Below are 24,770 nucleotides of genomic sequence, written 5' to 3'. Positions count from 1 at the left end.
AGTTTCTGCTGGGCTGGTTCCTAATGGCTACACAATACAGAGCCACAGCATCCAAGGGAAATGGAGTGCTGGCCCCAGTGTTTCAAAGCTGCAGCTCTGCTCCCCTACGTGCTAGGGTGTTCACTTACAATCCCAGAGGAAAGCGAGGTGGTTCGGAGTCTGCGCTGGCGGGGAGAGTAAATCCAGTACCTCCCATCTGTGAACTGGATGGCCCCAGGGCAAGTGAAATGAGAAAGGAAACAGAGGAAAAAAAAGGATGATGTGAAAGAGAGGATGAAAGAGAAAGCAAAAAACAAGGGGTTGGGCCAACTCCAGGCCTGAAGGGATCAGCAGGCAGGAAAGCCGTGCGAGGGAAGAGCAGCGCCCATGCCCTGCCACAGTCTCTGCACTTTTATTCCCTTGTGGGTGAACACAGGATAAAGTGCTCTCCTTTCAGGAGCAGACTTGCAAAGATCAGATCACAGTCCCCCGGGACTTGATAAATCATCCTCTGCACACAGCATCCCTTCACTGACCATTGCCCCTGGAGCACTCCTGTGAGAGAGCAGCTGTGGTCCAAGCCCCGCTGCACTCTGGCACAGCCTCACTTGAGCTCCAGCTCAAGTGGTTTTCCAAGGAAAGCGCCCGTGGGAACCCAAATCAGCTTTTCCCTTCATCCCAGCAGTGACAAACACTCCACAGCACATGACACACATTTAATGCAAAACTCAAGGACTTAGATGAAGTATGAAATGCTGATGAGCAGTCAGTCACGCTCTCTGTGAGCGCACACTGCACACAGATGGTTTCCTCCAGATAGAGAGGTGCCCCTCAAGTTGGGGGGAGTCCATATGCCCAGGGACAGGGAGGAAGAGGAGCTGACCCTTGCTACAAGACACTTGCCAGCAAAGCAGGCAGTATCTGCAGGCAGCTTGCACACAGCTGCCATCCACAGGCAAAGAAAGAGCAGCCAGTGTTAGAGGGAGCTGTTTGCATTTTGAACAGCATGCATAAAAACCCAAACAGACAAGCTTTTAAAATGGAGCCGATTCCTTCCACAGCTCCCACGAGCCTCAGAATGACTCGGCAACGAGTGAGCAGCTCTGCAGCAGAGTCACACAAGCACAAGGAAAGGCAAACGTTGCCATTTTTAGGTTAGCCTGAAGGAGCTCATCACAAGGGCTCAGCTCATCTCCATCGCCATATAACCAACAGCAACGAGTCAGAGCAGGGAGGAGCTGGGCACCTCTTTTAATGAGAAGGTTCCAGTGCCCAGGCGTGGGGGAGAGCTCTCACAGGTCAGACCCTCAGCTCTGCTCTGGGAATCCGTGGGGCAGGTACATGTTGCTAAAAACTCTTTTCTGGTCTGCAGAAGCCGCTCAGACATTGTGAGAGCTGACTGAGGAACGCAGCGCCAGGCTCCACAGCACTCTGCTGCCAACCAGCAACCACCTCACTTACTCCCTGTCTCGGCACTAGATTTTCACTGCATCACCTAATGCATCTGCCTGCAGGGAAAGGAAAAGCCAGAGTTCACCAGAGCCCGAGGTCAGCCCCACTGCAACCACCTCCCTTCTGGCTCTAGGCCATTGCGGCACGTTTGTGCTCAGGAAAGCCGCCAGGCTCTCTGGCTGAGGAAGGACGAACCTCTCAGTTGCACCTACATTCACCTTGGCTTGTCCTGGGAGTGAACGCGCTGGCCTAGATAAGCCCTTCAGTGCTTGTGCTTGGAAGTAGAGCAGCACACCTACGGCTACATCCACAGCAGCACTGCCACCCATTTGAGCCCTGCTAGATGCTGTTTTGAGTTCTCCAAGGGTTAATCCAGTTCCCTGCATTCAAAAACCCATCCAGCGTTAAGATCTCAAGGTGCTCAACACAAAGATGGCATGGGGCAGACACTGCCCTGCACCCGACTGCCTGAAATCAAGACCGTTACAGCCTCACCCAACCTTTCCCATCACACCCCTAACAGGCCAGGCGGAGAAGGTATCTTACAAAGTATATGTCTGTGACTGGCACGTCATCTTCATCCGAGGCCTGGCTGGCTGGTTCGGAGGCCTGGCTGGCTGTCTCCACCTCTATTGTAGCTGCGGACCTTACAATGGCACAGGCTGAAGAAGCCGCCTCTCTGGAGGGGGGAAGAAATGACACAGTCACTGCGATCAGAGAAGGAGCAAGCAAGATTATTACTACAGAGGAGCTGAAGATGCTCCGCTGTCACATCCGGAAAGATCGGGTCAGGTCAGAGATAACAGCGCTCAGCTTCACTGAGCTGTGAAGCTGGTGCCCTACAAAGTCAGCCTCCAGCACAAGTTGCCACAGACCAAATGACACCAGGTAGGGCTCTGCAAAGCTGCCCAACGCTCCAAAACACTCACTCTTTGTCATCTTCTTCGGGAGCTACGATCTCAACGTCACACTTGGGCTCCAGCTCGACACTGATCTGCTGAAGCTCCTCCTCAACCCGCACCTCCTCGTGTGACCTGGAAACCAAAGAGAGACAGGCCCAAAGGCTCAGTTGGGCACTAGGTATGCACAGTCCTCAATTTTAGATCAGCTTGAATCAGTCCTGAGTCAGCCCCAGCCTCTTGCACCACAACCTCCCGCAGGAGCGAGCTGTGCTGGTCTGCCCTGGCATGCGGCTGCCTGCTGCCAGCCACTCGCGGCACCGAGCTCCTGGCACAGACCGAGCTGTGGATTTCAGCTCAGAGGGAGCTGTCACACCTCCCAGGATTGAGGATCTGGATAAACAAAACTCCCAGGCAAAAGAGTCAGTCCTGTCAGATTGCAGTGCTCAAGACTAACAAGGTGGGAAAGGAGGACAAGAGGAAAGGGATTAATTAGCCAGGGCTGCAGAAAAGACGGGCAGCGTCCAATGGAGTACAGGAGGAAAGAGGAGAATTGGCCTCCAGGGAAAACCCGTGTCCAGAGTTAGCCCGGCAGTATCTATCAACCGCACAAGGGCCAAAGCCTCCGACCTCTTCCGAGACTCCCAGCGCACCAAAGCTGCTCAAGCGTGCTCCAGGGTTAACATCGGATTTATCTGCACACTCAGGAGATGTTTGTGACAGTCTTCAATTTAATACCTCATGCTATTAAAGTAATTGCTTGTGCTAGCGGCGCTGGCTCTGTAGTCCTCATGGGAAGGAGCCGGCGCTTGCCAAGCCGAGGGCACAGTCTTGGGGAAGGGACGAGCTCCGGGTTCATCGGCAATACCGTCCTGCTCTGCGTTGTCCCTGGCTGGGAGCCGGAGCCAGCAGGCGGCACTCCTGTCCAGCTCCGTCCTCTCTTCCTCGGAGGGGTGGATCTCAAACCCGGAGGGATCTCCCCAGCAGATTAGAATAATCAGAGGTGTGACAGGTTCTTCACCAAACTGGATAAGGTCTTTTTCATTTCAGCTCAGGAATGTAAATTCACACTGTAATAACTTTGTTCTTGCACTGGCTTTCACCAGGGGATCACAGAGTGCTCTACAAAATACACAGGTCCCTGCTCCCCTAGAAAGGGCACGCTGAGACACCAGTACCGGAAATGGAGGAACTAGGCAAAAAATAGCAAAGGCGGCCACACTTGTGTGGGGTGGTTGTAGCTGTGGCAAATCTGTGACAGACAGATCTACTTCTGACCAAGACGCTAAGCTCCGTGCGTGGTCCAGGGACAGTCACTTCGATTCACCTGACCTGTTTCTGGATGAGCAGTCACATCCTACAGCAACTCCCTCCACTAGGTACCCAGGGAGGCTGGAGTAACTGGGGTGAAGTCACTGCATTTTGCTAAATGGGTCCCACCACTGGTGCCCGAGTTGAAGTCTCCAATTTTCAGTAATTTCAGACAATGGATTCTGCAGGAGGTGAGGTGCTTCGCAGGTCCCTGACACTTCAATAGGTGCTGCAAATCAACAGCAAGTAGGTCCTCAGCCTCCAGTGACAGGAATTTACCAAGATTCAGTGACATGCAGCATCCAGAGGTATTTTCATTAAGAAATACCACAGAAAGGGATTTTTTCCCCAGTGTATGTGGTCTGAAGCTCAGCAAATCACTAAAAGCTAGGAATGAGGGGAGATGTCTGTAAGAAGGTGCAAACCCTCATCTTCCAAAGTCCTTGCCTTCCTCTGAAGCACCAACACTGACTGCAGGGAGAGAGGATGTCAGCCTGTCCAGCAGCTCCTCGGGCTATGGCATATCCCAAGACTGAGTCTGACGTGCATTTCAAAGGTCTGCGCCTACAACACTTACAAGATGTCCTGGAAAGCTAGGGCAGAGTCAGCAGCAAACGCAGGGTCCTCATGCAGATCCTGCTGACACAGGCAACGGGGTCATTTTTACTGGTGCAAAAATATGCAAGATAATTATACGATATGAGCCTCTAAATCCAGACATCCTTATGCAGTAGGGGATTTTTGTCCTACCTTGCCCTTGGCTCTGAGCCACCTATCACCACAGGAGGGAAAAAACCTACTCGATTTTCTGAAAACACTGGAAGCTACTTCTCTGGGGCCTGAGGGTGCTCAGTGCTTCACAAAGTCAAAGCCCTTTCCCATGTTCACACCCACCGCACCCAGGTGGCAGGCAGATGCACAGAGGAGGAGTGTTCCTGCTGTTAAGGCTCACTTACCAGAGGGGGACATAAACAACCTTCCTTGATTCTGGTGCTGGTTGGGTGGGTAAATTTGGACAACTCTGTTGTCCCCTTTCCCATCAAACAACAGGGGTAATATTTAGGGTTCCTTGCAAAGCTCTGAGAGATCTGCTTGTAAGGAAAATTCTGCCTAAGAAATAGGGATCACTTGATTGCAGGAAGAAGCTCATCATCCTGCAGAGGACCATGCCAAAATCTTGGGGCTGCTGAGATTCACATTCAGCCCTCCAAGAGACCTTTGCACAGGGACAAACGTGAGGCCTCTGTGCAGCAGTGCAAGAAGAGACGAGACACTTTTCTCACCTGCCATCCTGCCCCGAGGAGTGTGTGTGCCTCCTGCAGAAAGAAAGCAGAATAGTACAGTTTGAGGAGTGACTTAAGACAGAAATCCTACACTGCCCCCAAATCTAACTCCCCACCCCATGAGGGAGATGTTCTACTTAACAGCTGACACTTCTCCCAGCAATAATTAATCCCATCAAAGCTGTGTCTGCATGCTCCCAGGAGAGATTTAATTAAAATCGGTCATTAGCATTCCAGAGCATAGGGCAGCCTGCCGAGATCTGCAGCACGAAGAGGAATGGCAGCCACTTGACTCCAGTGGGAGCAGGGGATGAGTGCTGTCCTCACCTGTACCTGGGCTGCTCAGAGGTCTCCGAAGGGGATCGCTCGGGAACAGAGAGAGATGTTGAAGACAGTGTCGTGGCTATGGAGGCCGTGGTAGCTTCTTCAAAGGAAGGAGGCGTGCAGGGTAGCAGGTCTGGCCTGCCTGCTGGCCCGGAGTAGGGGGCAGGAGAGATGCAGGAAGAAAAGGATGAGTAGGTCAAACACCAACACCTTACCTACACCAGCCCTGTGTGAGGCTGTTCCACCATCAACCTGCACACCCTCACTGGGACTGGTCACTTAAAACCACAAACAGGCAAGAAGTTTAGCTAGCTTCCTGAACGCAACAGCTTCTCCCAAGGCATCCTCTAGAGAGAGCCAGTAAGCACTATTTCCAGCATGACAGACGCTACAGGAAACGTAATGCCAATGAAGACATCTCACTGGTAACCAAAGCTGGATTAAAGGCTTGGATCGCCAGAGATAAATATCCAAGTGAATTAAGAGATGAATTGAGTGCTCGCTGCTTTGCACGGGTAGAAATCTAACACCTATGCACTCGAGGAGCCTGTCCTTCACCACTCATCTGTAAATCCAGCCCAGATGGAAGTCATGAAAAGGCAGCAGAGAACCAGGCCATTCAGCTTTTTTTCAATAGCAAGATCTTGCCCCTTATAACCGTCCAAACTCCGTCGTTGTGTCCTGCTGTTCCCAGTCCCGCCCCCCCCCTTTTTTTTTAAAGGGTGGAAAATTCAACTGTCTGATCGCTTTTGGGCTATGACTGCTGGTGCCAGTTGGCAGCGGCTGCCTTGCAGCAGTGACGCAAGCGACCATTTTTACTGCAGAACCATACAGTGCTGCAAAGAAGGGATTCGGTCTTCTTCGATGCAGAGGCATTGCCTCCCCAATCAACAAACTGCTGGTGCTGTGAAAAAACAATAGACTCTTACCTTCTCCCCTGTCCTGGTTAAGTTTAGCACCCGCAAAGCACAGCAAGACATGCCATGAAGAGCACTCCATCAAGGAAGACATGTGGTCAGTGCACAGTGGGGAACTTGATGAGAACAGGGGAGGATCCTAAGGAGCTGCTAGGCAAGAGAGGGTAATCACACAGCCATCAGCTACCAAACAAGACCATTACCTTCATCGTCAAGTGTGGGGTAACTCCTGGCCGCACGAAGATCATACTGTGTTTCGTCCTTTTCAGAGGGAAGCTGGCTAGCTGAGAATGCAGCTGTTGGACCAGCCGTCTTGACAGCTAGCAAGGCACTACGCCCTTTCTTTGAAGGAGATGACTTCAGAGCTGGATGAGAAGAGTGAAAGAGCAGATGAAATAAACACCACTACCTACTGTCACCCCAAAGGCACTTTTCCCTTCATAGGGAGAGGCCTCTGCCCTCTGACACACACACACGTGCTCTGCAAGTGCCATCTCCAAAGGACTGAGCCTGAGTCAGGCTGCAGGGAGAGCCCCTGGGTGGGAGCCTGAGCAGACCAAAGCAAGCTGTGACAGCCTGAGGGCTTTGCAGTTCCCCAGCTTTGCTCTATATTACCGTGGAAAAGCCCGCTCAGACTCCAGCCCAGAAACTCTCCACGTGGACTGAAGCAGCAAGACTGAGATAAGGCTTGCCTCGCATCACAAGGGCAACAGCTCCTGGACTAGGTACTTACAGGAATTCTTTCGAAACACTGTGTTGGTCATGAATTTGAAGAATCTCTCTGCATAAAAGCTTGGTCTGTGTACTGACACCGTGTCCTACAAAGGCAAGAAGCCAATTGTTTAATTTTAAAATTACCCCTCAAGGCAGAATTTCTATAACAACCAATGCAGTCTTTTTTACTCCAACATTTAGCACGGATAGAGCCTTAAAATGGAAAGGCTTAACTGAAATGATCTGATTAATGCTATAAATAAGCCTGAAGCATTGCCTTTGATTTGATTGCATTTGATTATATTCTCACTGTAATTTTATAATGGATTTTGGTGATTTTATTCCTTTGTAGACTTCCTGGATTTTTCAAATATTGGCCTGATTACATACATTAAATTTCTTCTGGCTTTGCTGGCTGACATTCAAGGCACACCTGGATACCTTTGCATACAACATGGACACCAAAATTCAGCCAAGGGTCTCCACATATTTCAAATGTTTTGCACTTTTTGTTTAAAATAGTAAAACTGAAGCTGTCTCTGCTTCTGATGTTCAACTGTACTACTATGACTTGGCATCTACACATTTCCTTTGCCTTATTATTTAAGGGAAGCTAGGATATGCAATGCTGAAAAATAGTTTCCACATCCAAGGTTGCTCTTTCGTAAACATGCACCTGGCTGCTGCAGGAGACAAGACAGCAGGGAAACACTGAAAGGGATTTATTAACAGATAGCTTACTGAAGTGGAAACACAGTCAATCACCAAAGAGAGCAAACGCAGGGCTCCTCGACACAGACATGAATGCGTGCGCCTTGTGCATACAGCTTCTGGTATCATGGGGAGGAGGACAATGACAGATGGGAGCAGAGGAGGAAAGCTGGTAGCACGACAGCTAAACATGCGAGGAGGTGGAGTGAGCAAGAAAACCTGATTGGGAATAAGTGGCACTACACCACTGTGGAGGCATAAGAGGCAAGAACTATTCCTTTCATCAGCTTCAACTGTGCCAGTTCAGGCACTATAAATAGCAAGGTAATCAGCACCAACCAGCATAAACGAAGCCAAGGCAGGTAATCCTGCCGAGGCCTGGACAATTCCTGCCTCTGTACAGGCACTCACCCCATCATGGACAAGGGCCTTCCAGGTATGTTCTAGCTTCTTGATGAACCTAATTCCAGGGGAGAAGTGGAGAGAAAAAGACTAAGACAGATTCAGGCACGTACTCTATATCTAAGCCACCTTTCATACACAGGAGAGATCACTGAGCTGCTAACGATTCCTCCTTCATCCGGAGTGTAGCTTTCCTCCGGCCAGGAGGTTGGCTGAGCACACTGGTATCTCTGCAGTCAGGTCAGGACTGCCTGGGAACCCTACAGGGAAGGAGGAGCTGGGCTGGAAGAGCAGCAGAAAATCACCTTCCGTCCCTGGAGATATGCTACCCATTCTAGGCACAGAGATGGGAAAATTCTTTATGAGCAACTCATTGTATCTTAGAAAAATGGCTCTGTGTCACCAGCTGTTCTAAGGACAGGATAAAAATCCACAGCCCCTGACACGCATCGACAGACGGCTTTAGGCAGCCTGCCTACTCATTATCAAACTCTTCAGGAGACGAAAATCTTCCTGCTTTCATTCAGTATTAAAATAGATGTTAACACACTTAAAGGACAGACAGCTGCAAAGTTACCTACCTGTACGATTGAAGGATATCTATTATTCCTACATGTAGCAGGAGACGCTCTCCTTTGCCATTCACTGCTGGGATTCCTCCCATCCTGCAGGTAAAACAAAACCTCAGCAAGTGCAGCCTCAAAAAGAGCAGCTGAAATACCCCCAAGACCTGTGGAAAGGTGGATGGCATCACTGAAAAGAGGGCTCTGATGCTGTGGTCACACACAACGCAAAACCTGCAAAGTCACTTTGTGCACAACCACGGGAAGTCACCTCCTGACCCAGGCCATCTCACACGAGGCGTCCCCGGGGTTACTGCCTGCCTGGATGGCCAAACGCTATCAGGACAGGACCCATATCGCGTGGCAACAGCTCTGCTGGACCAGAAAGCACCACATGTTTTTTTTCTTAGCTACAGGACATTTTATTCTGGGGATCAGATTATTTACCAGGTCAGCATGAGCTGTCTGCCTATTAGGGCAGCAAACCTTTAAGGACAAGGGTATTTCCAGTCCCATCCACACTAATACCAGTCCTGCCAAAGGTGCAGCAACCACTAGCACCAGCACACAACAAAAGCATGCAGGTATCGGGCAGGCCACTGCAATTAGTGATGCTACTTGAAAGAATGGAAACACTAAAGTATTATCCTGGCTCCACCGTGACTGATCCTCCATCAAAACTGGAGCAGCTGGTTTCAGAAAGCAACAAACAGCAAACTCCACCATTTGTTAGCAAGCTTGGTCCACAGAGCCAGAGGGACAGTCACAAGAGCCACCTGCAGCCCAAGAGCCGTAGATCGGGCACAGCGCAGGACAGGTTTTGGGCAACCCCCCCCCCAACCCACAGCTCCACCAGTTACTCCAGCACTTGGCTACATTGCTGTTTGCTAACTGCACTGGGATGGCCTCAGGGTACTGTCAGGGATTCCAAAGATGGAGTGATGGAGAACAAACTCCAAGCTCCTAGGAACAGGCTGAATCCCTACTTCCACTCCAGTATTTGGATGCTGAGCTAGAACTGAGCTGGTTTCTCCTCCCCAGAGCATGGGTGGATGTTTAGAGGCCGTTACAGGAGCTGACAACCCCCAGACTGGCCTAAGAAGAGAGACTGCTGTGAGGCTGGAGTCTTACAGAAATATTTCCCATCCCAGCTTCCCCCTTTCACACCACACTGCTTTACCGGCAGCAGTACCATAACCCCCAGGAGAGATGCTCACTCTAACAGTTCATACGGGCCTCAGTTAGGGATTTACTACTCCAGCCTCCACCTCCACCCCTCCCAGCAGCGCAAGAGAACCAGGTTTTCACCTACGTGTCGTCTGTGTCTATGGACTCCCCCCGGGCAGCCCCACCCTGGATAGACTCCATAGCTGTGGAGTAAAGTGCCTTCTGCCCCACGGGACGCTTCTCATCCGACGTGCTGTGGGCTCCCTCAGACTGTCGCTCCCGTTCTTGCTGGTCTATGTTATGAACCCCAAGCAGGAGGCTGTAGTCCATGATTTTAAAACTTTCCAACACCTACAGGTTAGTATTGAGTTTAAGAACAAAGACAAAATATCAGGCAAGCAGCTCAAATACAGCACAGATCCCAAAGCATGGAACAGCCCGTCCACATTCCCACTAACAACTCCTTCACCAGAGCTTGAACGTTTCTGAACCAACAGTCGTCTCTGGACTTGATCACAGAGTTTGGCCATCCCACAATGAACCCAAAGGGCTGAACGCTTGCAAATAACACTGTTGTACCATGTATCTGCTGCACACTGTATAGGAAAAATGTATTTAGTCCCAACGGACCAGCTACAAGTGGAGCAGGCTGCCACAATTTGATGTACCAGGCAAAGGAACCCAGCCTTAGTCCTCAGAGGCTGTCATGGATCCAACTCCACTGCTTTGCTTTCAGGAAAAAGGGCAGTAGAAGGGATTTATCCTGCTTTGGGGTTAGCAGATTAGCAAGGTTCTCAATCATTTGCTCTTCCTCATGCTCAAGAGCCACAGAACTTCATTAACTTGCTCCCCAAGCTGCCCCCCTCCTTACCAGACAGTCTCGTTGCAACGTTTTCACCAATGCACTGAAGGTGTCTGCATCCAACATCAGGCCCTCAGGCATGTCTTGTATGAAGTCTAGATCCTTGTACGTAGGGCTGGACTTTTCTTTTTCCTTCTTGGATGCCCGGCGTTTATAGGTCGAGCCTTTCAGGTCAAATTTCAGGTGCATTTTCACCACACGAGGCAGAATGTTGTTCATCACAACCACGCGGATGTTTTTGCCCCCTGATTGCACACAGTACAGTCCATAAAACTTCGGCAGCAGCGTCCGTGGGTTCTGGTTCAGATTCTGCAGCAGGGTTGGAAAAAAAGCATGCGGAAAGGTCATTTCGGCAGAAGACTCCTGCTGCGTTCAACACAAAGCATGCTAACAGATCTTGGAGCAGTCAGACTAGGGTTTCTTCACCTAGAGATCTTCTGAACTTTACATGAGAGCTTACTGTACACATTTGACAAACTCTTGCATTTCAGTGGCTTTAGGACCTGAAAATACCACTATGCTTTGAATACAGGGAATAAGATGTACAGCACTCTGGGCAAATAACCAAGTCTGGAAATTCCCCGCTTTCCCCATCAACAGCAGCTAAAAAAGGGAAACCAAACTGGAAGAGAAATAAACACAATAAGTGGGAACTTCAGGTTTAAAAACAGCAGCTATCTTCATCTCTTCAGAAGTGTCAGAAATCAAGAGCCGTTCTCTGGCCCAGAATAAACCAGGGACGTGGGGGTTTTTTTTCTTTTAAGCAAAACAACATCAATTTTCTCCTCCTTTTGCAGAGCTGCTTTCTAAAACATAGTTGGCCAGAGAGCATGGATATCCTGCTCTGCTATCAAGTCCTTTTTTTAGGCAGCGGTATTATTAGGAATGACATGACAGGCATGATTTGCTTGTTCAGCTTTGGGAAAATTTGGGAAGGAAACAGAACATCTCTGCACGCTATGAAAGAATGAACAGACCTGACAGACAGCAGAAGCATGACTGTATTAAAACTTCATGCCCTTCCTCATCTCACCTAACTGAGCACATGAGTAAGCCCTCTTTGAGTGCGCTGTTCAACATGGTGCAAGCTAAAAGCAACAGAAGCAGGCAAGACCGAACGCAAACAGCACTTGCCCAGCTTTAAAGTAACTCAGGATGAAACCCCTCTGCTTCCTTTCCACTGACTCCTCTTATGCCAGATGGGTTTCCCAAGGACAGCAGAGAGATCATGTGTTGGCACCACAGTAACCCACAAACACTGGAATGCTGCAACAAGCAGCACATGGCTCTGCACCAGACAGGTAAGTTCAGGTTAATTAATTACACTGATTGCTAGCCAGGACAACTGCAGAGTTCAGGACAACAGTGCAACTCCACTCCCATTCAAAACCTTCTACCTGATCTACTACGTATGTTAGGCAACAGGCAACACTTTTCCAAGAAAGCTCATCCTGTCCAGGAGCTCAGCTGTCACTTGCAAAAGCAAGCGACTGGCTGTCAGTTACATACAGACACCCAAGACCCTGTCTCACTTTGGCAAATTTTCCCTAGTAAATATTGAGTGAGGCAAGTATTTTCATAAAAACAGTATATGATCGCATAAATCAAATCCACTGCAACATGCTCACAGGTGGGGCGGCATTAACATCGTTTACCATCACCTTCTCCTGGGCTTCTCCACAGCAAACAAATCCCTGTGTGGTTCTAACTGAACTTCAGCGCCCTCATGTATAGGGCCGGACCCTTTACCACAGTGAGGCAGGGAGACAGCTCCTGGTTTACACAGCAAAGCATCGGGTTTGGTTCCCATTTACTACTTGTCACCACATGCAAGTCCTCTGGGTCTCAATATATTGCCTTGCTAGCCCTGAGATTTAGGCAACAACTATCTGCAGCAAACTGGATATGCAAAGCTGGCTGGTACCACGGGAGTCTTTAGCTTGGTACTGCAGCCAGCGGGAGCCAAGACAACCAGCAACTGCCTTCAGGGTAACTCTATTAAACAGCAGATACGGGAGATACCCAGGGACAGCAGTCGTTTCCCCACAAAACCAAGGTTGTGTTATTGCAATCAACAGCCATCCTCAAAGTCAGGCTGAGGTAGATGCATGGTGCGAAGCAAAGAACAACGAACTAGTGCTGGGTAAAGGACACCCAGAAACACACATCTGGGAAGCCATTTCCAGGCAAGAACATGCCTACAAGCTATGGCACAATTATTTGCTTCAAGTTTACCTACGGACTTTGCGAATAATTGGCAAGATTTGTGCTTCTGGGACTGGCTTCATGACACACTGTTAACATTGTCCCTGGCATGGGGCAGGCAGGCCACAAGAAACCCAGGTGGAGGACATGCCCTGTGTGATGCTTTGGACAGAAAAGCTACCACAACAAATCCAAGTCGGGTCAAAGGTTCTGGATGATACACACCATGTAGTAGCCAGGAAGGAGCTTCTGTAGGAATTCAGCTTCCTTGTGCATCACAGTTTTTATGATGAATTCATCATCGCTGGTGACATAGAAGAGGGAGCCGCTGGCGCCAGGGTTTGACAGCTCTATCAGAGGCTCATTACATAATGAGTACTAGAGAGGAAAAGAAAAAAGATTATGTTTTTAGCCCCCACTCATTGCACATTGAGTTTTACGCCCTTGAGGGCTTTCCCCAGCATGCTGTCTCCCTGCGAGATTAAGGGGTAGCAAAGCTCAAGTCAGAACTATTTTCATTACAGGTTAGGTCTAAGCAGCAAAGCTGATGGACAATTTACAATTAGAGACTGAGATTACAGTTCAGAGCATCCCAACTGCTCAGAATCAAGCTAATAATCTGCTTTTAGTACATCCCGGCTTCATAATGACATCTTATCTTTTCCCATTGTGCGTGTATGCGTGTATCACATTTAGGCTTCTTTCAGCACATTACCGCAAGCGCAGATGGACAGATAGGATTTTAAAAGACATGACAGTCTGCTCAGGGTACCACATATCACTGTGCTGGAGGAAACACAATGCACTGGCTGTTCTCAGCAGCCTCCTCTGGCCTTGTGCTCCCCTGTTACAGAGGATTTTTACAGCCACATCTCACTCCCTCAATCCTGCTAGAAGCACATGAAAAGTATGAGACCAGGTGCCCAAACAAGAGAGGGATCAGCACTGTGTAAGCACAGCAAAGGGTACTGCATCAGGAATTGAATTGGGAGGACATTTCTAGACATCAGTATGCAAACAGCAGGTCCTCAAACGAGGACATGCCTAGCAGCAGGAAAAAAAAAAAAAAAGAAAGCGCAAGCAAGCACACACACTTTGCAGCTAGGTACCAACCCCAAGGTAACTGCATAGGCCGCACGGGTTCAGGGCAGCATCACGTCAGAGCTGCCACAGCAAGAAGTAAGATGGGGAGAGGGAGGTAGGGTATGTAAGGGACATAATCAGAGCAATAAATTAAATGCTCATCATTACGTACTGAAAACAGCTTTCAGCACTGCACAGATTAATGATCCAAGACTTTATCAAGTTAATTATCTCATGCATAATTAAAGGCATTTGCTGCTGTGGCAGGCAAGAGAATATCAGGGGAAGCAGAAGCAACAAATCAGAGCCATGACCTTTGCAACTGAGGCAGGCTCTTTGCCCTACCCAAGTTTTGAACCACTCATCAAATCAGCCAGCATTATCTTGGATGGCACAGATGGGGACCGCTGTTACTGTCAAACCGTGCAATGGCATGGATTTGTTTCTACTTGTAGGTGTTCAGCTACGATTACCCCTGTCTACAGCTGAAGTCAGGAAAAAAAAGGGCTATTAAACAAGGGGAAGGGCATGTGCCATTTGGATGTGTTCCCTTCTCCAGTTCAACAAATGTCCTTTTCTAAAGAGCAGGACACCACATACATGCAAGGGACCAAATTCAACCCGTGTACTCCAAGCCCTGACAGCTTGTACTATTAGGTATTTTAGAAACAGCCTTTCCAGCTCTGAGGAGCTTTCTGAGCACAAGAACAAGCTGTATTTTATTCTGTCTTTGTAAGATGATTAAAATAACTACGCTCACATAGCTCTCGAGTGAGTACACAAGGAAAAATTCCCATCTTTGTCCTCAGAGCCCTAGGGGACATTACAGGGTTGCACCCAGCAGAACACAACTCCTTTTGCTCGTAAACACAATAAGTTATTGTCACCACAAGCAACAGAGGGAACCCCATCGCATAGCTTACACAGCACACACTGTATGCAGATCATTTCCTTTCCCTCCAGTGTAAGCTAGCAGCTACCCCTTAGCAAAGGAAGACTTGGGCTGAGCAGTGCTGGTCTTGCTGGGACCGCCGCTGGATCTCTTCCAAAACTGAACAGAGTCCCTAAATCCACAGCCTGTTCCCAACTCCTTGCTGGGATCAGAACGATTCCTCAACTCTTTTCTGTCCCTTTTAGGCAAGAATTGCTGACAGCCTTGATTTAGGGGCAAATTTCTTGTGTTACTCTAGACCATCTCAAATAAAGGAGGAAAGACAGAGAAATCCAAAGATATATCCATACCAAATAATCATCTGGACGAATCCCAAAGAGTTCTCGGAAGTACCGAAAAGCCACTGGTGCATAGGTCTTGAACCTGAAGTCAGCGTAATGGTGAGCCGGGGTGAGATTACTGCCTTCGCTGCATGGAACAGACATTACATGAGCAGGGCCTCTGTATTACCATTCACCAGATATGTACAGTCACATCAAGGCTACTTTATATTTAAGATGTCTATCTACGGTATATTTAAGATGCAAAAGCCTTGCAAAAAGACATCTTAGGAACAACAACAACAAAAAATATATTTCTTCTGTGGCAGGACAACAGGAAAATAGGTTTTAAATTATCTGCCAAAATCTATTTCCAAAGAGTGCAAGGAACAACCACCTGCCAAGCAGAATATATTTACAAAGAGAATATAGCTTTTATGAGCGTTGTTTATTTACAGAGTTAGAGCTCCCAGAATTAGTTTCTTCCATCTCAAACATGGTGTAATTTCGTGGAAGAAATTCTTGATGGACAGGTAGAAAGAAAAGCACGTAGGAAGGCTAACAAACTCAAGCATATAGTACTGCATCTTACATTGTACTTCCTTGCAAGCCAGTGTACTGCAGAATCTAACACTTCCCACTGTTATGTTTGTATGTAATGGATGCATATTTAAAACATTCAGAGCATCCAACTCTGATCTAAAGACAGATGGAAGCTCTCTCGAAAAATCAGCAAGAGGAAAAGAAATAACTCAGCCGTTCGTTTTGTTTCCCCTGACTCCTTTACCTTGGGAAGAAAATGCTCTCCACCACGTAGAAGTCCTGCATGAGGACATCTCTCTCTGGCTTGGAGCTCAGATTGCCAACAGTATATCCAATCCCTAGCTGGATGGCCCCCTTCAGAGTGGATGAGGTGGTCTGGCAGAAAGAAAAGAGCAGTCAGTGAGCATTTCACAGCAGATTATTGTGATAACATCCCCTGTATTACAATAGCTGCATCTATGACTTCTATGGGGTCATCTCGGGCACCACATACAGCTAAACAAGTTCAACCAGCTGCTGAGGAGATGGATTAAGGCTTCCAGAAGGTTTGTCATTTGCAAGATTATGCAGTACAAGGGTGCTGCATAAAATCTAAATCAGATTGGTAGCTATTAACAAACTGAACCAGGAAAGCTCAGTTGTGCTATTGCTAACCTTGGGCCCCAACTTCTCCTCTCAGCCTGCCACCTACACAGAGCTGCCAGTCCCCACTCCACAAAACCAAACCTTTTTGTAGGTGGTTTCACCAGAAGCATCAACGCCTCGATGACCTATCTTCTTTCCTTGGCCAGGCTGTCCTGGTAGCGATGGTCCCTGCAATGAAAGAGCATGGCTGAAGCCCAGAACAGAAGCTGACCTGGCCGACAAGAACAAGCAGAGCAGCACAGGCACACCCATGCTATCACGGTTGTAAAGGACAAAGGGATCACCCTCTACCGCCGGAGAAAAGTCTGCACGGTGCAAACAGGAGTAATTGGCACCAGCAAGCCTTAAACAAGGCTGTTTGAATTATACATCCATCCCTCAAGACAAGAAGAGTTAGAATACCCAACCACTCCATCTGACACCCTCAGTGCTAACTGGGCAGAGCCCTCAGCAAAGATGCTGAGCTCAGGAAAGATCCGCTTGCTTCCCAGCTGCCAAGATTCCGCAGCAGTTGCTTGACTGCAGTTTCTCATTGATTTAAAATAGTGATGTATTAAATCAAACAGCAAGAGAAGTTTGTTCTTAAAAATTCCATGCCCTCAGGTGTCATACCGATACCTCATGCCTCACTGGAGAAACGAGACAGATAACAGGGACAACACAACCCCACTCCTGTGCTCACATGGAGATAATCCACTTAAGCGAGATCTCATTTGTTTACAATTCAAAGGCCAAGCCCACACAGGGTGAACTGCAATAACAGCTCTTTCTGAAGTTTTCCAAAGAGTTTACAGAAACGCTATAGGACTGCCAGCACTTCAGAGTGAGAACAAACTTACTCCTATCCCATTTTCCTCCTCTTCTACCTCCGAGTCTGCCTGGACCTTTTTTCCTGGTTCAGGAGGGAACAGACTGTGGCTGCACCCTTTAACAAGCCAACACTACCATGTTTTGTGAAGTTCGATACAGGTCCTTTTGCAACCCCACGCGTAGGGCCTCTATACTCTGCCACAGGGCAGCGTCTCACCCACTCCCCAGCTCTCCCGCCGCCCCAGCGGATTGCAGAGCCCAGTCCAGCTAAAACTGCCAGCGAGCCACCAGCGACGTTTGGGGGTTTGTTACATTAAAGAACAGACAGGCTTTGGATGTTCCTTTAAGCAGCGCGCAGAGAGATCCAAGGTCACTTCCCAAGTGACAATATTATATCACTGTCTCTCTCGAGTGCCGCACAGACCCATCTCTCAGAACTGATGTCTACAGCAGACAATGTATAATTTTGTTCAGACTACAGAAGTTCTTTGTGCTTTAGCTTTTAATCAAGAGCTTGCAGCTATTTCTGGTCAAACTGCTTGTACTTCTGGTACTAAGAGGCAGTCTGATTTCTCCTTCAAAAAATCTTATTTCCTACCCTGTTTAAAACATTTAGCACAGCCAGGCTTCCTTCCGAGTACTCCTTCTCCAAGCAGTCGTGATTAGCAGTACAGTTTATCCTTTCCTTGCAGCTTCTAACCAACAAGCTGGATCCTATTACACGCAAGCTCAAGCTGTATCGTCCTGCCTTGCCACGTGGCTCATCATCATCCTCTCAAAGTGATTAACAGACACAGGTATTGGTTAAGAGATTGCCATCATATGACATGCAGTAACAAAAGTCTCTTCCACAGTCCCTTGCGATACCTGTGACTGTGTTTCCAGGACAAGAAAAAGTGGGGCTATTTGTGCATTGAACAAAGCCATCAGCTTTCACAGAAGTTGAGCTTCCTACTATGCATGTTTCTGGGGAGGCAAAAAGAATCAAATGTCACATTCCTGGCAGTTTTATGGGAAGATTTTGCTATTCATGTATACAAATGCTCATCATCCCAGGTGAGTAAAGGGGTATGTCAGAAAGTTAGATCAAACAAAAATCGTTTGAACATGGTACCCTGAACCAAGAGCGTGGGCTTCAGGGAACAGCTTTCAGGCATAGATCCTCCTACTAGATTCCCTGCTGCCAACTGTGAAGAGTTTTGCTCCAGAAGGTAACAGTGATTCAGCAACCTGCGACCTGGATTATGTGTGAGAGAAGATCAGTCCCTCAAGATGCTCCCCTGTTTTATGGCTTCACAAATTACAGCCTTCCTGACTCGCTCCCAGGAGCGGGTGAGACCCCACACAAAGCCCCAGAGATGCCCAATACACAGATTCTCCATTTATCACCCTCAGGTTCTGGTGTGGAAGAGGTGCCCCCAGCCACTTACTTACAGACGTCATGGACCACGCAGCTAAAATTGGGCACGTGGTGGGCATAATCCCTTCACATCCCCTCTGTGACTGTGCTGATGCCAACACATGGATTCCAGAGACCTGCCACCGATTTTCTCTCTCCCAAATAACAGTTATCAAATTTTCAGTAATCTTAAATGTATTTTGAAATCCAGCTTTACTCAAAAGTCATGCAGAAGTGTTTTCTAGAGCTCTGTGTTCTTATTTCTCAGGGCCAGCTTTACACATCTCACCTCGGTGATGGCTGCCTTCTTCGGTGCCAGACCTGAGGAGAGAAGGGAAGAGCATCAGTAAAAGTAGGGACATCAGAAAAAAAAAAAGCCACCAAGAAAATAGCCTAATGCTTTGCTCTTTCAAGCAAGCTGGAAAGCCTTTAAAAGCAGCTGGTTTTGCTCAGTTTTCAGTTTTACTAGTGCAGGAGTCTGAAGTTATAGGGGTCACCCAAACCCCTTTCATATTCAGAAGCACAAAGATGCACAATTTTTCCTAGCGATAATGTTTCCTAGAGGCTTCAGTAGAGAGAGTCTTTGTAAATCCCTGCTGCACCGTAAGTAATAGGTCCACATTACACTGAAGAGTCAGTTACACACAGAAGCCCAGAGACATACTTATGAAGTTGCTTTCCAGCTGCTCAGAAGGCACTTGACAAACGATATCGATATTGAATCTATTTATAGAATCCGATGTCCAAATATATCGCAAAAATGAATGCACCACTTATCTCTACCACTGCCTTTGGGAGAAGCCACCATTACTCCATTACAGTGAATGGTGAGAAATTAGGATTTTGTCTAAAGCTTTTAGATATATAATCCGAGTTGGAAACACAGGCCCAAACCCCCCTCTAACACGAAGCCATCTTTCCATTTCCTAGCACAAGCCCCATTTTGCAAGGAGCTCCTTATTTTTAGGCAACAGTGAGAACAGGCTCCTCTGCTGCCGGCCCTGCGAGGTGTTTGCTGACCTGCTGCGAGCCTTGCGCGTGGGACCACCAGCTCCAGCCCAGCCAACTTAGAAGAGCCACCATGAACAAGGATCAAGAGCTGCTTAAGGAGAGCTCCCCACCCCATCCCAGCAGCACAACGTCCCCTGCCAAGGCAGCTCCCCCGCTTGCCCCAACCACCTCTGCGTGCAGAGCCCAGTTATTAGGAGAGAAGCCCGCTTGCAAGGAACACAAAGCCAAGTGATAGATTTAAGGCAATCTGTTTCCAGGTAAGAGTCTGCCGCTCGCTGCTCCTGCCCAAGGCATTCCTACAAGCACAGATCGTTAAGCAACCCACAATTCTTTAGAAAGGGCTTAATTTCGCAAGAGACTATTGAGCAGAGCTTGAGAGTTTTGGCTGTGAAGAAGAAAGGCTCTTCCAAGCCCTCGACGTTTCCCCACTTGAGGGCAACGGGTGGATTACACAACCGCCTGCCGGTGCGCAAATCCTCCGACCCAGGAGGGATATCTACACTCAAGCTGGGGGGCTGGTCCCTCTCCAGGGGGAGCGGGAGATTCCAGCCTTCCCGGCTGGAGAGCAGGAAAAGCCCCAGAGCATCCAGCCCAACATGCTGCTGCTTCAGCATCTCCCCCATTTGGCCAAGGAGGAACTACGATGATTTAAGTGGGTAACTGCTCCACCTCCCCAAATACAAGCAGCGACGCTTCAGGGCTTGTTTCAAAAGGAGCCTGAGCAAGAAGTTGGGCATAACAGGAGCGTGATGCTCTGTAGATGACAACAGCGCTAGGAGAGTGCGTGATTCAGTTATATTTCAGGAAATATTTCAGACACCGGGAAGCAAAAAAACCCAACAAACCCAACAAAAACCCCTTGGTGGTCACAGGGGAGATGAAATTGCTCTCGATCAGAAGTGCTGAGGTTATCTCACCATCCAGTCTCAGCAAGCTGGGGATCCCCTGGTACAAAACGGGTCTTGTCAATGTGACATTTTGAACTGTCTGCAATGCAACCCTCCAGCCCAACAGCTTGGGCCGCACTTGCAAAGCCGGAGCGGCACAGGAAGATTCACTTGTTCTTGTTGTTTTGTTTTAAATCATCGTCTCTAATGCTCAAGTTTTGCATCAGGAACAGAATCACAGGACTGCAGCAAAGGTCTGAAATCCTGCTCCCTCCATGCAAGCTGCATCACACAATCCCATCTCAAACAGGACGACGGGAGGCCAGCGGAGCAGGAACCCGTCGCCGGCGCAGAGTGGCTCCCCTCCATCACCCACCTGGGCTGCACACCCCTCAGCCAAGGGGCCGTCGCCTACACGGGCAGGAGCCACGTGCAATGGGTGACATGAAACGCCGTCACTCCCTCCAGCTCTTTGGGACTGCACCAGCATGCAGCTCAGAGGACCACCCCTAGCTCAAACTCCAGTTTTAGTGCTGAAAAATTAGTTCTTTGGCCTAAGACAACATAATTTTACAATCGCTCAACAAAAAGCCCCACAATGGCCAGGGGAGCAGGAGATATGGCACTGAGTGAGCATTTGGCTACTGAACTTCCAGGGCACGAATTGGAGCAGCAACTCAAGACCACAGAGGAACCCAAAGGGGCAAATGCTGCTCCAGGATGAACACTGGAAATCGCTGGGAACACAACATGGCCAAGAGGGCCCCGGGCCAGGGAGACTACGCTCTCCCTGCCACGGCTGAGACTGCTCTCCTACTGCACTAATCTCTTTTCTGCACTTTGTCACAATTCCAGAGCAGGAGATTATCTTTAATTTTGTGATAATTACCACAAGCCGCTTTCATTCCCAGCTTTTAAGTGTCTGCTGCTGTACACGTACCAAATGTGGAATCAACACCAACCGCCCACGGGAAGGAAAGGTACCAGAGGCGAGGAACTGCGGACCTCCAGGAGAAATGATGCTTCAGCTGGACAAGAGCATCACCAGCAAAATCTCTGTCCCTATCCCCCCCCCAAATAATAATAATAATAAATTAAAAAAAAAGAAATAAAAAGAAAAAAATTCAGCTTTATAAAAATCAACTTTCCTAGGCAGAAAATGAAAAAATCTTCCACTGGCTACTCAGTGCATGGCACTCGGCTGCGCTCATCTCAAACAAGCTGACAGATGGCCTTGCGAAAACTGATTTAACTCCAGCTTCGGGGGTTATACAGCCACGAGAGACAGCACTCGAGTTTGTGGGGAACAGGGGCTCTGCTGCGGGAAGTTTCAACACTTAATAAGCTAATTGAAATTATTCTTATCGGATTTGGTGCAGCTTAGTGAGGGTGTATTCAGGAACGTGACAACCGGCTCTGGAAGGGGAACCCCAGGATGAAACCCCAGCTTTCTGCCCTGCCTCCAGCTCGTGCCTGGGTTTTGTAGTGCATTTCATGCATGCTTGACCTGCTGCCTTCAGTTCCTCTTCTCATCTGCGCACAGCTTTGAGCCGACCCTATCCCAACGCTCGAGCTCCTCCGGAGCCTCAGAAATGAATGCTTCAGTTGTAGCATTCAGCAATTCTCATCTCTGATTTAACGTCTATTTTTTTCATATGCCCCTCTCTTCACAGCCGCCACCACCTTGCCCATCCCCGCCACGATGCTGACACCCCGCAGCACAAGGATGAGTTCACTCCTGGAAACCCTCTGCACATTTACTGTCCAACACAGCAAAGGACTCTCGAGTTGTAGCTCTACCGTGCCAGAGGAGTGTAAACCCACACAAGATGAGAGAACCCATTTCTCCTCTTACGCGATATATTGCGTCCACAAATTGGTGTTCAGGCCTTTCTAGGCCCCTCACCCTCCATTTACATACGCTTGATCGCTCGCTCCCAGTTAAGCAAAGCACAACACAGGCTGGCAGGAGGGCTCCCGCTCACGAAGGAAACCCTCGTCGTTACCAGGTTCGTCAGCCGGCCTCATCAGTGCGCATCTGAACTGACAAAATGGGGCAGGGTTGGGATCAGAGCAGCTCCCTCAGCTTCTCCAGCCCACAGCCTCTCAGATGCTGTCATCAGGGAAATGCAAGTGATGTCAGAAGTTAAGAAGTTAAAAAAAAAATCAAATCTTTGGGCTTAAAAGCAAACTTCATGAAAACCAGAAAATATTGCCCTTGCTGTCCACAACTTAGAATGTGTTTAAGTTAAAAACATGGGTTTCAAGTTTCATTTATGTGCAGAGAATAAATTTTAAAATCTAATCAAGGAAAAAAAAAAGTCACTCAGATCTCTCAAAGCCAGCTAAGGCAAGCGGACTAGCAAAACCCCTTCGTTATAAACCCGGAAAGAGAGGCTTCTATCCACTGAAAAGGAATTTCTTAACAAACTTTACAAACATCCAGCAAAAGCCTCGTTTAAGACCTAATAAATAAGTCTTCTTTATAAGACAGATGTATACACACACACATATTTATAAATTCTAAGTATTTTATGCTTTATGATGCTCTAGAGAAGTCAAAGCAAATTTGAATAACTGGTAGATTTATCTGGACTCCTTTCTCCAGTCAGAGATGGTGCTGCATCTTTAATAAAAGCTTCATTTTAGTAAAGTGTTTACCAGGAGCTATACAATGTGACTGCAACTAAAAATACCTTAGAATATAAACACCACATAAGCTCTTCAGCTGGCGGCTGTACCAACATGACCCCTCCAAAAACACAACGCACTAGAGACTTCCAATTTGCCATGCGTTCTCAATCGGGGCCGTAGCAATTGTAATCAAACACGGCTAGTTTTCAAAGTACAGTTCTCCAAAAGCGCTGGACCAGCAGTTTATATTTGTTGTTGCTGGTTTTTTTAATTTGTTCTTTGTTTTTAAAATACTGAGCTGACAGCAGCCTTTGCAAAATTGACATTTAATACTAACCCAGCAAAATCAGCTAGAAAGCTGTGAAATTCTGACAAGTCTCACACACAACAAAGGAGGTCTGGATCTAATTTTACACTTATTTGACTGAGAACAAGACAACATGACACACCTGAGCAACCCATTTAGACAATAAGAGGAGGTGAAGACTGCAACCAGGATGCTACAATTTATTGTTCGATCAGACCACTCTAAATGCAGCCCCGTCTGGTCAATGCATTATGTGCAAAAGCATTAAGAAACAGAGTGCTAAGGCACAAGCTGTGAAAGTTAAAGGCTATACTCATGTAGCAGATGTGCTGCAGTCGAAAGACAGAGAGAAAGGCTGGAAATGAAACACATCCATCAAAAGAGACAGCTGTTACCTCCCGTAAGGGACTGCTGATAAAAAGAAATTAAAATTAAGGGGGAGGGGGGAGGCAATTCAGACGAGATGCCAGAAAACACATCTCAGCTGAGAAGTGGTATCTGAACTAGCGCAGGCAGCCAGCCGGGGCTTCCCGAGGAGCCGGCACGAGCGTCAGGCCATATCAAAAGGGAAAGAAAGCAAGCAACCTCTGATTTTCTTCTCGCACTCGAAACATGTGGCTTCAGCTCCCAGCAAGCAGGATCAGCAGCCCAGGGCAGTCATTAGAGAGGAGGAGACCCAGCAGGGAGCAGAAGCCGGACTCTCAGCAGCCTCCTGGAGAAGGCAGCTATTTACAACCTGCCCTTCCCAGGCATCCAGGATGACCCACTTCTGATCATTAAACACACTTTCTTACCATAAAACAACACAATTTGATTAGGATGAGAAACATCAAGTAAGCCACAATACTAAATAAGAAGTTGGGGTTTTTGCCCCCCTTAGATGCAGCATCTCTCAGCAGAAAGAGCTGTAGCTGACTGCTCTGCACCCTGGGCACAGAGAGCTGCTTCTGCCATTGGAGAGCTGGTAGAAATAATAAGGAAATAAAGCAATCAGAGATAAATTCTGCTTGTTATATAGAATCTACATATAGCTTTGATACCCAAATGTATCCATTTTTCCATGGAGCACTTGCTGAGTGACTGAATGGGGGTCATCTACACAAAACTCGTGCTGGTTGAACACCAACAGCCTTGCCTCTCTCTCCCCACTGGTTAGCCCGGTCCAGCCCCGTGCCCAGGCAAGGCTCGCTCCATCCCTACGGGCAAGCACGGCAAGGCGGAGGAGAGACCCTGCTCCAATGCACCTGCAGCGCAGGTAGCTCCACATTCCTCAGGACAGGTTAGTCACCATCCAAAGTCCAGCAGTTATTTGCAGACAGATAGAAGTGCTGGCAGCACCAGGCAGCACTCAAACTGGACTACCAGGAGCAGCCAGAGATAAGTAATCCCGTTTAATCCCACCTCGGCCGCCCTGCTCTCCTCCCTGTCCTCGGCTCCCGCTCGCCGCCCA

The 24,770-nt window shown here is 48.2% G+C and overlaps 1 protein-coding gene across 5 annotated transcripts in view; it reads right to left on the bottom strand.

Moving 5' to 3' along the window:
* The window catches only part of PIP5K1C (phosphatidylinositol-4-phosphate 5-kinase type 1 gamma), a 50,917-nt gene that overhangs the window by 7,169 nt on the left and 18,978 nt on the right, over window positions 1-24,770 (bottom strand). The window contains exons 2-18 of one of the 5 annotated variants that reach the window (XM_072845807.1): window positions 18,771-18,802; window positions 17,950-18,048; window positions 17,681-17,854; window positions 16,354-16,440; window positions 15,872-16,002; window positions 15,115-15,232; window positions 13,015-13,167; window positions 10,594-10,893; window positions 9,868-10,073; window positions 8,574-8,657; window positions 8,002-8,050; window positions 6,899-6,983; window positions 6,369-6,530; window positions 5,252-5,393; window positions 4,925-4,957; window positions 2,361-2,465; window positions 1,978-2,110 (exon numbers count right to left, since the gene is read on the bottom strand). In XM_072845807.1, coding sequence (XP_072701908.1) covers window positions 1,978-2,110; window positions 2,361-2,465; window positions 4,925-4,957; window positions 5,252-5,393; window positions 6,369-6,530; window positions 6,899-6,983; window positions 8,002-8,050; window positions 8,574-8,657; window positions 9,868-10,073; window positions 10,594-10,893; window positions 13,015-13,167; window positions 15,115-15,232; window positions 15,872-16,002; window positions 16,354-16,440; window positions 17,681-17,854; window positions 17,950-18,009 — 2,022 coding nt within the window. In that variant the 5' untranslated portion in view covers window positions 18,010-18,048; window positions 18,771-18,802. The remainder of the gene's footprint in view (window positions 1-1,977; window positions 2,111-2,360; window positions 2,466-4,924; window positions 4,958-5,251; window positions 5,394-6,368; window positions 6,531-6,898; window positions 6,984-8,001; window positions 8,051-8,573; window positions 8,658-9,867; window positions 10,074-10,593; window positions 10,894-13,014; window positions 13,168-15,114; window positions 15,233-15,871; window positions 16,003-16,353; window positions 16,441-17,680; window positions 17,855-17,949; window positions 18,049-18,770; window positions 18,803-24,770) is intronic. The other 4 variants (XM_072845808.1, XM_072845812.1, XM_072845809.1 and 1 more) reach the window with 4 other exon arrangements.

Source organism: Ciconia boyciana, chromosome 24 (assembly GCF_034638445.1).
Source record: "Ciconia boyciana chromosome 24, ASM3463844v1, whole genome shotgun sequence".
Lineage (NCBI taxonomy): Eukaryota > Metazoa > Chordata > Aves > Ciconiiformes > Ciconiidae > Ciconia > Ciconia boyciana.
This window is presented reverse-complemented; position numbering and strand designations above follow the sequence as displayed.